The sequence below is a fragment of the Oncorhynchus clarkii genome, unplaced genomic scaffold, assembly GCF_045791955.1.
Source record: "Oncorhynchus clarkii lewisi isolate Uvic-CL-2024 unplaced genomic scaffold, UVic_Ocla_1.0 unplaced_contig_537_pilon_pilon, whole genome shotgun sequence".
NCBI lineage: Eukaryota > Metazoa > Chordata > Actinopteri > Salmoniformes > Salmonidae > Oncorhynchus > Oncorhynchus clarkii.
In genome coordinates this window covers 220,001-234,939 of record NW_027260838.1, presented here as the reverse complement: position 1 = coordinate 234,939, position 14,939 = coordinate 220,001, and the positions used below count along the sequence as shown (strand labels likewise).

The window sequence follows — 14,939 nt, the reverse complement described above, 5'->3', positions numbered from 1 at the left end:
AGGTTACAGGTCTCCACTAGGTTATGTTACAGGTCTCCACTAGGTTATGTTACAGGTCTCCACTAGGTTATGTTACAGGTCTCCACTAGGTTATGTTACAGGTCTCCACTAGGTTATGTTACAGGTCTCCACTATGTTATGTTACAGGTCTCCACTAGGTTATGTTACAGGTCTCCACTAGGTTACAGGTTATGTTACAGATCTCCACTAGGTTATGTTACAGGTCTCCACTAGGTTATGTTACAGGTCTCCACTATGTTATGTTCCTGTACTCCACTAGGTTATGCTACAGGTATCCACTAGGTTATGCTACAGGTCTCCACTAGGTTATGTTACAGGTCTCCACTAGGTTATGTTACAGGTCTCCACTAGGTTATGTTACAGGTCTCCACTAGGTTATGTTACAGGTCTCCACTAGGTTATGTTACAGATCTCCACTAGGTTATGTTACAGGTCTCCACTGGGTTATGTTACAGGTCTCCACTAGGTTATGTTACAGGTCTCCACTAGGTTATGTTACAGGTCTCCACTAGGTTATGTTACAGGTCTCCACTAGGTTATGTTACAGATCTCCACTAGGTTATGTTACAGGTCTCCACTAGGTTATGTTACAGGTCTCCACTAGGTTATGTTACAGGTCTCCACTAGGTTATGTTACAGGTCTCCACTAGGTTATGTTACAGGTCTCCACTAGGTTATGTTACAGGTCTCCACTAGGTTATGTTACAGGTCTCCACTAGGTTATGTTACAGGTCTCCACTAGGTTATGTTACAGGTCTCCACTAGGTTATGTTACAGGTCTCCACTAGGTTATGTTACAGGTCTCCACTAGGTTACAGGTCTCCACTAGGTTATGTTACAGGTCTCCACTAGGTTATGTTACAGGTCTCCACTAGGTTATGTTACAGGTCTCCACTGGGTTATGTTACAGGTCTCCACTAGGTTATGTTACAGGTCTCCACTAGGTTATGTTACAGGTCTCCACTAGGTTATGTTACAGGTCTCCACTAGGTTACAGATCTCCACTAGGTTATGTTACAGGTCTCCACTAGGTTATGTTCACTCCACTAGGTCTCCACTAGGTTATGTTACAGGTCTCCACTAGGTTATGTTACAGGTCTCCACTAGGTTATGTTACAGGTCTCCACTAGGTTATGTTACAGGTCTCCACTAGGTTATGTTACAGGTCTCCACTAGGTTATGTTACAGGTCTCCACTAGGTTATGTTACAGGTCTCCACTAGGTTATGTTACAGGTCTCCACTAGGTTATGTTACAGGTCTCCACTAGGTTATGTTACAGGTCTCCACTAGGTTATGTTACAGGTCTCCACTAGGTTATGTTACAGGTCTCCACTAGGTTATGTTACAGGTCTCCACTAGGTTATGTTACAGGTCTCCACTAGGTTATGTTACAGGTCTCCACTAGGTTATGCTACAGGTCTCCACTAGGTTATGTTACAGGTCTCCACTAGGTTATGTTACAGGTCTCCACTAGGTTATGTTACAGGTCTCCACTAGGTTATGTTACAGGTCTCCACTAGGTTACAGATCTCCACTAGGTTATGTTACAGGTCTCCACTAGGTTACAGGTCTCCACTAGGTTATGTTACAGGTCTCCACTAGGTTATGTTACAGGTCTCCACTAGGTTATGTTACAGGTCTCCACTAGGTTATATTACAGGTCTCCACTATGTTATGTTACAGGTCTCCACTAGGTTATGTTACAGGTCTCCACTAGGTTATGTTACAGGTCTCCACTATGTTATGTTCCTGTACTCCACTAGGTTATGCTACAGGTATCCACTAGGTTATGCTACAGGTCTCCACTAGGTTATGTTACAGGTCTCCACTAGGTTATGTTACAGGTCTCCACTAGGTTATGTTACAGGTCTCCACTAGGTTATGTTACAGGTCTCCACTAGGTTATGTTACAGGTCTCCACTAGGTTATGTTACAGGTCTCCACTAGGTTATGTTACAGGTCTCCACTAGGTTATGTTACAGGTCTCCACTAGGTTATGTTACAGGTCTCCACTAGGTTATGTTACAGGTCTCCACTAGGTTATGTTACAGGTCTCCACTAGGTTATGTTACAGGTCTCCACTAGGTTATGTTACAGATCTCCACTAGGTTATGTTACAGGTCTCCACTAGGTTATGTTACAGATCTCCACTAGGTTATGTTACAGGTCTCCACTAGGTTATGTTACAGGTCTCCACTAGGTTACAGGTCTCCACTAGGTTATGTTACAGGTCTCCACTAGGTTATGTTACAGGTCTCCACTAGGTTACAGATCTCCACTAGGTTATGTTACAGGTCTCCACTAGGTTATGTTACAGGTCTCCACTAGGTTATGTTACAGGTCTCCACTAGGTTACAGATCTCCACTAGGTTATGTTACAGGTCTCCACTAGGTTATGTTACAGGTCTCCACTAGGTTATGTTACAGGTCTCCACTGGGTTATGTTACAGGTCTCCACTAGGTTATGTTACAGGTCTCCACTAGGTTATGTTACAGGTCTCCACTAGGTTATGTTACAGGTCTCCACTAGGTTACAGATCTCCACTTGGTTATGTTACAGGTCTCCACTAGGTTACAGATCTCCACTAGGTTATGTTACAGGTCTCCACTAGGTTATGTTCCTGTACTCCACTAGGTTATGTTACAGTGCTCCAAATATCAGTTATTTGTGTCTTTAGATTAGAATACAGGTCTTGTGGTATTCTCTGCAGAGTTTGTGTGTAGATATTAGTTGAGTGCTCTTTGTGTGTGTGTGTCCCGCTCTCTGTGTGTTTTCCCTCCTGTGTGTGTGTATGTGTGTGTGTGTGTCCCGCTCTCTGTGTGTGTGTGTTTTCCCTCCTGTGTGTGTGTGTTTTCCCTCCTGTGTGTGTGTATGTGGGTGTGTGTGTTCAGCTCTGTGTGTGTGTTTTCCCTCCTGTGTGTGTGTATGTGGGTGTGTGTGTTCAGCTCTGTGTGTGTGTTTTCCCTCCTGTGTGTGTGTATGTGGGTGTGTGTGTTCCGCTCTGTGTGTGTGTTTGCCCTCCTGTGTGTGTGTATGTGGGTGTGTGTGTTCCTCGCTCTGTGTGTGTTTTACCTCCTGTGTGTGTGTCATCCCCTGCTATCTCCTGCTGATCAGGCCTGTTATCCCCCTGGGCTGGGTTGTGGCGGTGGGGTGGCTGAACTTGGTGACCCCTCCCAGACACAGCTTCTCCTCATGTGGCCCCTGGCCAAACTCGCTCTCAAAGACCACCATTCAGTTCTGCACCGTCGCTGCGCAGCTCTGTGTTTGTGTGAGTATGTGTATGAGTGAGTGAGTGTGAGTATGTGTGGGGGTGTGTGACAGAGAGAGAGAGAGAGAGAGAGAAAGAGAGAGAGTGAGTGTGTGTTTTAGAGAGAGAGAGAGAGAGAGAGAGAGAGAGAGAGAGAGAGAGAGAGAGAGAGAGAGGAGAGGGAGAGAGAAGCCGGGGCAGGATTTGTGGAAATTACAGTAGGATAATTGCTTGTGTGTGTGTTTGTTTATGTGTTAGCTGGGGGCAGGAGTAGATCAGTGTGTGTATTAGAGCTGTGTGGCAGAAATATAGACAGTACTGTGACTGAGGGAGGAGAGAGAGAGAGAGGGACAGAGAGAGACATTGAAATTGAATTAAGAGAGACATAGAGAGAGAGAGAGAGAGAGAGAGAGAGAGAGTGAGAGAGAAAGAGAGAGAGAGAGAGAGAGAAAGAGAGAGAGAAAGAGAGAGTTGCCCTCTATGGTTGTGAGGTCTGGGGTCCACTCACCAACCAATAATTCACAAAATGGGACAAACACCCAATTGAGACTCCGCATGCAGAATTCTGTCAAAATGTACTCTGTGTTTCTGTGTGTGTTTGTGTTTGTGTGTGTGTGTGTGTGTGTGTGTAAAGTGGAACTGAGTGGGGGCTGATGGGCTGAGAGGGGGGGGGGGGGGGGTCATGCAGTGGGGCTGCAAGGTCCATAGCGATTGGGAGGTGCTGGCCAGGGGGGGCTAGAGGGCAGTGGCCGGAGGGAGGTAGTGGGGTGGAGGGGTCAGGGTGAGCATCTGGATTGGGTTGTAGACATTCCTGTGGAAGAGTGTGTGAGCAAAGGTCACAGGAGGGAGGGGACACTGGGAGAGTGTGTATGTGTGGAGGGAGGACAGTGTGTGTGTGGGGGGGGGGGGGGGGGGGGAAGGACAGTGGGGGGGGGCGGGGGGGGACAGTGTAGGGAAGGGGGAGGACAGTGTAGGGAAGGGGGAGGACAGTGTGTGTGGGGGGGGGGGGGGGGGGGGGCGTGTGAGGGGAGGTGGAGGGAAGACAGTGTGGTGGGGAGAGAGGGAGGATGGAGGACAGTGTGTGTTTCGTTTGAGTGTGCATGTGCATTGCTAGGAGGCAGGGTAAGGCAGTGTAGTTATGGGTAAGGCAGTGTAGTTATGGGTAAGGCAGTGTAGTTATGGGTAAGGCAGTGTAGTTATGGATAAAGCAGTGTAGTTATGGGTAAGGCAGTGTAGTTATGGGTAAGGCGGTGTAGTTATGGGTAAGGCAGCGTAGTTATGGGTAAGGCAGTGTAGTTATGGGTAAAGCAGTGTAAACAGAGGTCATCCTCTAACCTGTCCCTGTATTAAACAGAGGTCATCCTCTAACCTGTCCCTGTATTAAACAGAGGTCATCATCTAACCTGTCCCTGTATTAAACAGAGGTCATCATCTAACCTGTCCCTGTATTAAACAGAGGTCATCCTCTAACCTGTCCCTGTATTAAACAGAGGTCATCCTCTAACCTGTCCCTGTATTAAACAGAGGTCATCCTCTAACCTGTCCCTGTATTAAACAGAGGTCATCATCTAACCTGTCCCTGTATTAAACAGAGGTCATCCTCTAACGTGTCCCTGTATTAAACAGAGGTCATCCTCTAACCTGTCCCTGTATTAAACAGAGGTCATCCTCTAACCTGTCCCTGTATTAAACAGAGGTCATCCTCTAACCCAGGGGTGTCAAAGTCAAATGGACGGAGGGCCAAATAAAAAAATCAGCTACAAGACGAGGGCCGGACTGTTCGAATGTTCATTGAAAAATTTTTAAATGACGCATATAGTCTAGTGAACCTAATTGAACCTACTGAAAACCTAACAAATATATTACAATATGATCAGATAAATAAAGCAATATTTTCTTATGGCTCTGTCAGTAATCTTTAATTTTCAACAGACACAAAAGACAAATTTCCTTTATATAAATATCCCCATAACATGAACATTAAATGAAAGAAACCGGTATTCAAGGCACCATCAGTAGACTATATTTTCTATTTTAGCAAAAGTGGGCTAAATTTACTTCAAAGAAAAAACAATAATAGCAATTTTCTATCATCCACTCAACTGAAATATTTTTAAAATATAATTGGATTGAAATACAAAAAAATAAAGTGCAAAAATCTATTAATCAAAAACAACACTTTGTTTAAGGAGAAGTAACATGCAGTGAAAACAAATATTAAATTTTAACTTTTAAACTTGAACTGAGTAAAAACTCTAAATATGTGATTGCACAGTAATGTTCACTTGTTTGAGGTTGAGGGTGATACTTGGTGGTGTCCCATCTTTTCCACAAGTTCATCAATGTTCGGGGTAAGGCTCTGAGCTGAAGAAATCCTCAGAATTGAGTGGAGGTGTTCAGCAGTAAGTCGACTTCTGTGTGATGTTTTGTTCAGGTTCATCAAAGAAAACAGTTGTTCACACAGGTATGTGCTGCCAAACATAGACAACGTTTGAGCAGCCTGGATGCGCAGCTGGGGCATTGTGCCGGGGAGGAAACGGGCGAACTCCGCAGCACCCACTGCCGCATATTTTGCCCTCAGTGCATCATTGCATTGGAGGTCAATCAACTCCATTTGGAGGTTTGGTGGTGAGCTTTCCACGTCAACAGCAAATGGGTTACCGAGCAGTTCCAACCTGCTTTTTTGTGCTTCAAAGTCAGCAAATCGGCGTCGAAAGTCAGCGGCAAGCATACCTATTTTATCAGCCAACTGTGTGCTCGGGAACGCACTGGTAGAGAGCTTCTCTTTCATGGTCTGGCAGCTGGGAAAGTGGCTCAAATTTTCTTTCCGCATCTGCGTCTCCCACAGAGTCAGTTTGGTTTTAAATGCCTTCACTGTACTGTACATATCAGAGATGACACGATCCCGACCCTGCAGCTGCAAGTTTATTGCATTCAGATGACTCGTAATGTCACACAGAAAAGCCATTTCACACAGAAACATTTCGTCTCGGAGTTGTGTTGTGTCTTTCCCTTTGCTGTCCAAGAACAGACAAATCTCCTCACGAAGCTCGAAACATCTTTGAAGCACCTTTCCCTGGCTTAGCCATCGCACCTCTGTGTGATAAGGCAAATCACCATGCTCCGTTTCTAACTCCGTCAGAAATGCCTTGAACTGGCGGTGATTCAAACCTTTGGCTCTGATAAAGTTAACTGTGCGCGTGATGATGCTCATTACATGCTCCATTTTCAAGGCTTTACCGCACAACGCTTCCTGGTGTATGATACAATGATAAGCTGTCAGCTCACCTGTCGCGTTTTCCTCTTGCATCTTTTCCCGTATCTTCGCCACCAGTCCGCTCCTGTGTCCACACATCGCAGGTGCTCCGTCGGTTGTCAAACCCACGAGTTTTTCCCAAGGCAGCTCCATCTCATTTACACATCTTGACACCTCTTCATACAAATCATGCCCCGTAGTTGTGCCATGCATAGGACGTAAAGCCAAAAACTCCTCTGTCACGCTTAGGTTGGAGTCCACTCCGCGGATGAAAATTGACAACTGGGCAATGTCAGAAATGTCGGTGCTCTCATCCACAGCCAAGGAATATGCAATAAAATCTTTTCCCTTTTTCACAAGCTGCTCTTTTAGATTGATGGACAACTGGTCTACTCTCTCGGCAATGGTGTTTCTGCTCAGACTCACATTTAAAAAGAGTTGCCTTTTTTCTGGGCAAACTTCGTCACAAACTTTAATCATGCAGTTTTTGATGAAATCCCCCTCCGTAAATGGCCGGGCTGATTTAGCGATCTCTTCTGCCAAAATAAAACTGGCCTTGACAGCAGCCTGGCCTTGTGATTTGGCTTTTTTGAACAGAGCCTGTCGAGATTTGAGGCCTCGTTTTAATTCCTCTGCCTTTTGTAGCCTTTGTTCCATGTCCATATTCTTGTTTTTGTCCGCGTGTTTCGTTTCATAATGTCGTCTCAGATTATACTCTTTCAGTACCGCCACACTTTCTCCACACAGAAGACACACAGGTTTTCCAGCTACCTTCGTGAACATATACTCCGACTCCCACCTTGTTTGAAACCCCCGGTTCTCAGTATCCACCTTCCGTTTTGCCATTTTTGATGGGTATCTGAAAGTTAATTTTACTGTGATGCTGACGACTGCTGTGCCAATAAATATTGAAATGAAGCAGCCTACTGCTCGGTGCGTCACCTTTGCATTGTGGGAAATGTAGTATTGGTGCGTGTAAAAGATCTGCGGGCTGCCGGCTTGCTGCGGGCCGGTTCTAATAATAAATCAAGATCATCCCAGGGGCCGTAAAAAACCTTCTTGCGGGCCGGATGTGGCCCGCGGGCCTTGACTCTGACATATGTGCTCTAACCTGTCCCTGTATTAAACAGAGGTCATCCTCTAACCTGTCCCTGTATTAAACAGAGGTCATCCTCTAACCTGTCCCTGTATTAAACAGAGGTCATCCTCTAACCTGTCCCTGTATTAAACAGAGGTCATCCTCTAACCTGTCCCTGTATTAAACAGAGGTCATCCTCTAACCTGTCCCTGTATTAAACAGAGGTCATCCTCTAACCTGTCCCTGTATTAAACAGAGGTCATCCTCTAACCTGTCCCTGTATTAAACAGAGGTCATCCTCTAACCTGTCCCTGTATTAAACAGAGGTCATCCTCTAACCTGTCCCTGTATTAAACAGAGGTCATCCTCTAACCTGTCCCTGTATTAAACAGAGGTCATCCTCTAACCTGTCCCTGTATTAAACCGAGGTCATCCCCTAACCTGTCCCTGTATTAAACAGAGGTCATCATCTAACCTGTCCCTGTATTAAACAGAGGCCATCCTCTAACCTGTCCCTGTATTAAACAGAGGTCATCCTCTAACCTGTCCCTGTATTAAACAGAGGTCATCCTCTAACCTGTCCCTGTATTAAACAGAGGTCATCCTCTAACCTGTCCCTGTATTAAACAGAGGTCATCATCTAACCTGTCCCTGTATTAAACAGAGGTCATCCTCTAACCTGTCCCTGTATTAAACAGAGGTCATCCTCTAACCTGTCCCTGTATTAAACAGAGGTCATCCTCTAACCTGTCCCTGTATTAAACAGAGGTCATCATCTAACCTGTCCCTGTATTAAACAGAGGTCATCCTCTAACCTGTCCCTGTATTAAACAGAGGTCATCCTCTAACCTGTCCCTGTATTAAACAGAGGTCATCCTCTAACCTGTCCCTGTATTAAACAGAGGTCATCCTCTAACCTGTCCCTGTATTAAACAGAGGTCATCCTCTAACCTGTCCCTGTATTAAACAGAGGTCATCATCTAACCTGTCCCTGTATTAAACAGAGGTCATCCTCTAACCTGTCCCTGTATTAAACAGAGGTCATCCTCTAACCCGTCCCTGTATTAAACAGAGGTCATCCTCTAACCTGTCCCTGTATTAAACAGAGGTCATCCTCTAACCTGTCCCTGTATTAAACAGAGGTCATCCTCTAACCTGTCCCTGTATTAAACAGAGGTCATCCTCTAACCTGTCCCTGTATTAAACAGAGGTCATCCTCTAACCTGTCCCTGTATTAAACAGAGGTCATCCTCTAACCTGTCCCTGTATTAAACAGAGGCCATCCTCTAACCTGTCCCTGTATTAAACAGAGGTCATCCTCTAACCTGTCCCTGTATTAAACAGAGGTCATCCTCTAACCTGTCCCTGTATTAAACAGAGGTCATCCTCTAACCCGTCCCTGTATTAAACAGAGGTCATCCTCTAACCTGTCCCTGTATTAAACAGAGGTCATCCTCTAACCCGTCCCTGTATTAAACAGAGGTCATCCTCTAACCTGTCCCTGTATTAAACAGAGCCATTACTTAACCACACCTTTACTGACTCGCTCTGTTCATTGGTCATCACATTATTACAAGTTGTTAAAAACACTGAATTACTGTGCTGTTACAGTATAAATCATTGGCATCGACCATACCAGTCATCTACCGGTAATATTATATGAAATAAGTGTATTTGATATTAAAACCCACATTCAATATTTATTTTATTTAACCTTTATTTAACTAGGCAAGTCAGTTAAGAACAAATTCTTATTTTCAATGACAGCCTAGGAACAGTGGGTTAACTGCCTTGTTCAGGGGCAGAATGACAGATTTTTACCTTGTCAGCTCGGGGGTTCAATCTTGCAACCTTCTGGTTACTGACCCATCGCTCTAACCACTATCTCTGTGCAGGTCGGAAGTCTGTGGGAATAGAGCCATTGCACTCTCTCCAAGTATGATTGGCTGAATACTAGGGCTGGCCACTCTCTCCAAGTATGATTGGCTGAATACTAGGGCTGGCCACTCTCTCCAAGTATGATTGGCTGAATACTAGGGCTGGCCACTCTCTCCAAGTATGATTGGCTGAATACTAGGGCTGGCCACTCTCTCCAAGTATGATTGGCTGAATACTAGGGCTGGCCACTCTCTCCAAGTATGATTGGCTGAATACTAGGGCTGGCCATTTCCAGGGACCTCACAATATGATATTTTCACGATACTTTGGTTCTGATACAATATGTATTGCGATTTGATACTGTGATTTTGTGATTGGATGTTCCAAACATATTGCTCACTATGTCTGCTGCAGAGAGACAGAGAGAGACATGAGGGAACGAGTTCTGATCAGTCATGGAGATAAGGTGCTGAAAACAAATTGTGTCCCTATTTCAAAAGAAGACAGTGAACAAGTTATGGAGGAGTTTTGGTCCAGGCAGGTACGGCCACCTAGAGCAAAATAATATTAGGATATTGTCAAAACAGTAGGATGTATTACCCCAAATAATATCCCAATATGGAAGTGTATAAATGTTTCCCACCATCACTACTGAATACCTGACCTCCTCTGATTGGTTGTCTGTGCAGGTGGGAGGTCCGTGGGCTGCAGCCATGCTGTCCCTGGACGAGCCATTGGACCTAATGCTCCCCCGGGGGTGTGTCAACGGGCGGGACAGGGGTGCACGGCCACCCCCCACCCTCACGCTCTCTCCGATACCCTTCAAGCGCGCCCGGCAGCTCCGCATGGCTGATGATGGCACAGCCGTCATAGTGCCCGCCTCCCCGGCCTTGCCACACACAGGTGGGTGACGACACACACACACACACACACAAAGAGAAAAGTGGGTGAACCCATAGCTGTAACACACTGCCAATCAATACCTCTAATCAGATCACCCACAGGTGTTAGGTACTCTGACCAACCTCACCCTTCCACAGGTGTGCTGGTGGTCTCCCGGGAGAGGCCAGAGACACCCCCCACCCCGCCAGCCGTGGACCTCAGTACGTCCCCCTCCTCCCGCCACACCTCCAGCTCCCCAGAGATGACCAACGGAAACGGGGTCTCCCACCACATCATTGCAGGGGTGAGTAGAAACCATCTGACAGTACGGACACTTCTGAAATGTCCTATTCCATTGTGTGAGAAGAGGGGGAGACACAGGATGAGAGAGAGGAGGAGGAGGAAGAGAGAGATGCTTCCCAGCCAATCCCAGCTGTATCAGTTAGAGCTGATATCCTGTCACATCGGCGAAGAAGCACGACACAAAGAGTCAGGAACACAGCAACAACAAGAGGGCTCACACACACACACACACACACACACACACACACACACACACTATAAACCATGTCACAGGTCAGTAAGTGCAGAGTGACTGGATGGGTATTTAAAGAATTAAAAGACAATCAGTCATCTGTGGAGAGAGACAAGAAAAGAGGGAGGGAGGGAGGGAGAGGGGAGAGGGGGATAGAGAGAAAGTTAGAGACAGAGAGAGAGGGAGAGACAGAGAGAGAGAGAGAGAGAGGGAGAGACAGAGAGAGAGAGAGAGAGAGGGAGAGAGAGAGAGAGAGAGGGAGGGAGGGGGGAGAGAGGGAGGGAGGGGGGAGAGGGGGATAGAGAGAAAGTTAGAGACAGAGAGAGAGGGAGAGACAGAGAGAGAGAGAGAGAGAGGGAGAGACAGAGAGAGAGGGAGGGAGAGAGAGAGAGAGAGATGACTACAACTGAACCACAATCCTCTCGCTGTCTAACAGGCTCCAGCTATGTCCCAAATGTGTATGTGACAAATCTCATAAAATGAGACCAATTCCCGGTACTCAGCTGTGCTTCTGCATTCATCAGTGTGTGTGTCTGAATGTGTGTGTTTGTGTCTGTGTGCGTGCGTGTGTCTATGTTTTGGCAGCTGTGTGTGTGAATGCATTTATGTATCTGTGTGTGTGCACGGTTGTACAGTATGAGTGTGTGTGTGCCCATGTCTGTGGGAGTGCTTGTCTGGGACTCAGTGTGAAGCAGATAGAGGCTGAATGACCACAGCCAGCAGATCTCAATACAATTGGGAGCGAATTGAATTAGATGGCGTGAGGTCTGCATGGCTGTACCTCGCTGTAAATCTGATTACACACACACACACACACACACACACACACACACACACACACACACACACACACACACACACGCAAGATCTGATCCCTCTGCCTCTGCTTTAATTATTTTCACAATTTTCCCTCTTTCCCTCTCCTCTCCTGTCCCTCTCCTTCTCCTGTCCCTCTCCTGTCCATCTCCTTCTCCTGTCCCTCTCCTGTCCCTGTCCCTCTTCTTCTCCTGTCCCTCTCCTTCTCCTGTCCCTCTCCTGTTCCTCTTCTCTCCTGTCCCTCTCCTTCTCCTGTTCCTCTCCTGTCCCTCTCCTGTACCTCTCCTTCTCCTGTCCCTCTCCTTCTCCTGTCCCTCTCCTTCTCCTGTCCCGCTCCTGTCCCTCTCCTCAGGAGAAGGAGAGGGACAGGAGAGGGAGAGGGACAGGAGAGGGACAGGAGAAGGAGAGGGACAGGAGAAGGAGAGGGACAGGAGCGGGACAGGAGAAGGAGAGGGACAGGAGAAGGAGAGGGACAGGAGAGGGAGAGGGACAGGAGAAGGAGAGGGACAGGAGAGGGACAGGAGAAGCAGAGGGACAGGAGAAGGAGAGGGACACGAGAAGGACAGGAGAAGGAGAGGGACAGGAGAAGGACAGGAGAGGGACAGGAGAATGAGAGGGACAGGAGAGAAGAGGAACAGGAGAGGGACAGGAGAAGGAGAGGGACAGGAGAGGGACAGGAGAAGGAGAGGGACAGGAGGAGGAGAGGGACAGGAGCGGGACAGGAGAAGGAGAGGGACAGGAGAAGGAGAGGGACAGGAGAGGGAGAGGGACAGGAGAGGGACAGGAGAAGGAGAGGGACAGGAGAAGGAGAGGGACAGGAGCGGGACAGGAGAAGGAGAGGGACAGGAGAAGGAGAGGGACAGGAGAGGGAGAGGGACAGGAGAGGGACAGGAGAAGCAGAGGGACAGGAGAAGGAGAGGGACAGGAGAAGGACAGGAGAGGGACAGGAGAAGGAGAGGGACAGGAGAGAAGAGGAACAGGAGAGGGACAGGAGAAGGAGAGGGACAGGAGAAGGAGAAGGAGAGGGACAGGAGAAGGAGAGGGACAGGAGCAGGACAGGAGAAGGAGAGGGACAGGAGAAGGAGAGGGACAGGAGAAGGAGAGGTACAGGAGAGGGACAGGAGAGGAACAGGAGAAGGAGAGGGACAGGAGAGAAGAGGAACAGGAGAGGGACAGGAGAAGGAGAGGGACAGGAGAAGAAGAGGGACAGGGACAGGAGAGGGACAGGAGAAGGAGATGGACAGGAGAGGGACAGGAGAAGGAGAGGGACAGGAGAGGAGAGGGAAAGAGGGAAAATTGTGAAAATAATTAAAGCAGAGGCAGAGGGATCAGATCTTGCGTGTGTGTGTGTGTGTGTGTGTGTGTGTGTGTGTGTGTGTGTGTGTGTGTGTGTGTGTGTGTGTGTGTGTGTGTGTGTGTGTGTGTGTGTGTGTGTGTGTGTGTGTGTGTGTGTGCATGTTTGATGGAGTAAGACAGACATTCTAACCTCTAATCCTCCTCCATCCTCTTCATCCTCTTCCTCCTCTCTCTCAGGACTCAGCTCACATCCATTATGTGGAGAGCAGAGCCTCCTCGCAGGCCTTCCAGTTCTTCGTGCCGATTGGTGCTGGGTCCGGACTCCACCTGCCGTCATCCATGTTCATTGGCCAGCCCAACGACAAGCGGGCCTCTCCCGATCTCTCAGCAGACGAACAGCTGGCCTGTCGCTGGAGGAAGGTGAGACACAGGAAGTCATGCAACAGGGGAAACATTTTAGCCTGGGCCCAGATCAGTTTCTGTTGTCTCGCCAACTCCTATGTAATGGTCATTGTCGAGACCAGGAGTTGGCAAGCCAGCACAAACAGATCTGGGACCTGGCTAGGACCATTTTGCTCTGCAGCCAGGTGTTACCATGACATAACTAGACACTACAAAGGTCATTGTTTTAACATTTTACAATGACAGTGGTGGATGTTCAACCTTTTCTCTCTTTTACATGATTCTCCCTCTGTCTTCCACCACTCTCCCCCCTCTCTCCCCCCTCTCCCTCTCCCCCCTCTCTCCCCCATCTCTCCCCCCATCTCTCTCTCCCCTCTCCCTCTCCCCCCTCTCTCCCCCATCTCTCCCCCCATCTCTCTCTCCCCTCTCGCTCCCCATTTCTCTCTCCCCCCTCATCTCTCTCCCCCCTCTCCCCCCCCTCTCTCTCTCCCCCATCTCTCTCTCCCCCATCTCTCTCTCCCCCTCTCCCTCTCCCCTCTCTCTCCCCCATCTCTCTCTCCCCCATCTCTCTCTCCCCCATCTCTCTCCCCCCCTCTCTCTCCCCCCTCTCTCCCTCCCCCTCTCTCTCCCCCCTCTCCCTCTCCCCTCTCGCTCCCCATTTCTCTCTCCCCCCTCATCTCTCCCCTTCTCTCTCCCCCCTCTCTCACTCCCCCCTCTCTCTCCCCCCTCTCCCTCTCCCCTCTCGCTCCCCATTTCTCTCTCCCTCTCCCACTCTCTCCCCCATCTCTCTCTCCCCCCTCTCCCTCTCCCCTCTCGCTCCCCATTTCTCTCTCCCCCCTCTCCCCTCTCTCTCCCCCATCTCTCTCTCCCCCCTCATCTCTCTCTCCCCCCCTCATCTGTCTCTCCCCCCTCCCCCCCTCTCCCCCATCTCTCTCTCCCCCATCTCTCTCTCCCCCCTCTCTCTCCCCCCCTCTCTCCCCCATCTCTCTCTCCCCCTCTCTCTCTCCCCTCTCTCCCCACTCTCTCTCTCCCCCATCTCTCTCTCCCCCATCTCTCTCTCCCCCTCTCCCTCTCCCCCCTTCTCCCTCATCTCTCTCTCCCCCTCTCCCTCTCCCCTCTCTCTCTCCACTCTCTCTCTCCCCCTCTCTCTCTCCCCCCTCTCTCTCTCCCCACTCTCTCTCTCCCCCCTCTCTCTCTCCCCACTCTCTCTCTCCCCCATCTCTCTCTCCCCCCTCTCTCTCTCCCCACTCTCTCCCCCCCTCTCTCTCCCCCACTCTCTCTTCCCCCCTCTCTCTCCCCACTCTCTCTCTCCCCCATCTCTCTCTCCCCCCTCTCTTTCTTCCCACTCTGCCCCCCCCTCTCTCCCCCCTCTCTCTCTCCCCCTTCTCTCTCTCCCCACTCTCTCCCCCCCCTCTCTCTCCCCACTCTCTCTCGCCCCCCTCTCTCTCTCCCCACTCTCTCTCTCCCCCATCTCTCTCTCCCCCTCTCTCTCTCCCCACTCTCTCCCCCCCTCTCTCTCTCCCCCC

The 14,939-nt window shown here is 48.9% G+C and overlaps 1 protein-coding gene across 1 annotated transcript in view; it reads left to right on the top strand.

Moving 5' to 3' along the window:
- The window catches only part of LOC139401880 (zinc finger protein GLIS2-like), a 68,847-nt gene that overhangs the window by 51,755 nt on the left and 2,153 nt on the right, over nucleotides 1-14,939 (top strand). Inside the window, exons 2-4 of the mRNA XM_071145877.1 lie at nucleotides 10,172-10,385; nucleotides 10,523-10,668; nucleotides 13,249-13,431. Coding sequence (XP_071001978.1) covers nucleotides 10,196-10,385; nucleotides 10,523-10,668; nucleotides 13,249-13,431 — 519 coding nt within the window. The 5' untranslated portion in view covers nucleotides 10,172-10,195. The remainder of the gene's footprint in view (nucleotides 1-10,171; nucleotides 10,386-10,522; nucleotides 10,669-13,248; nucleotides 13,432-14,939) is intronic.